Raw genomic sequence first — 672 nt, forward strand, 5'->3', positions numbered from 1 at the left:
ATACTTGGATGCAGCAGAGATCGCTGGCCTTCCTGGTGCACCAGGCACGGTGAATGGATACTGAGCAACAACAGTAGGGGACATTATGGCAGGACTCTTTCCATACCTGTTCTCTGCAGACACTCTGAATTGATACTCAACTCCAGTCTTTAAATTGCTAACTTTGATAGTTGTTCGGGCAATGGTAGCGGATACAATTTGCCATGCTGTAGTGGTAGTGTCTCTCTTCTCCACAATATAGTTATTTATTTGACAGCCTCCTGTGTACAATGGTGGCTCCCAGGAGAGTGTGACATAATTTGAACTTACTTCTTCAATCTTTACTGGGCCAATGGGTGGACCAGGTTTATCAAGAATAATTACAACAATTTCCTCTGTTGTTGTACCAATACTGCTGGTGGCTGTGATGGTGTATTTTCCAGAATCTTCTTTGTTAGCATCTTTAATGGTCAGCTTAGTTAATGATGGAATAGTGGACACATTCAGTCTGGTTGTCTCCTTAAGAGCCTGGCCATCCTTTTTCCACTCAACCTTTGGAATTGGACGTCCTATTACAGGAATTTCAATCTTCAGATCCTCACCATTCTGTAAACTGTATGTGTTGAAAGCCATCTTGAATCCAGGTTGAACAGTTACATCTTTAGCTGTGACAGTTGCAGCCAAAGGTCTTGG

The 672-nt window shown here is 42.7% G+C and overlaps 1 protein-coding gene across 1 annotated transcript in view; it reads right to left on the reverse strand.

The window, feature by feature from the left end:
- The window catches only part of LOC103391545 (titin-like), a 180,669-nt gene that overhangs the window by 31,613 nt on the left and 148,384 nt on the right, over positions 1-672 (reverse strand). The window contains 1 exon segment of the mRNA XM_025063701.1: positions 26-672. This exon segment is cut by the window's right edge and continues 10,901 nt beyond it. Coding sequence (XP_024919469.1) covers positions 26-672 — 647 coding nt within the window.

The sequence above is a fragment of the Cynoglossus semilaevis genome, chromosome 16 (genome assembly GCF_000523025.1).
Source record: "Cynoglossus semilaevis isolate Cse_v1.0 chromosome 16, Cse_v1.0, whole genome shotgun sequence".
Classification (NCBI taxonomy): domain Eukaryota; kingdom Metazoa; phylum Chordata; class Actinopteri; order Pleuronectiformes; family Cynoglossidae; genus Cynoglossus; species Cynoglossus semilaevis.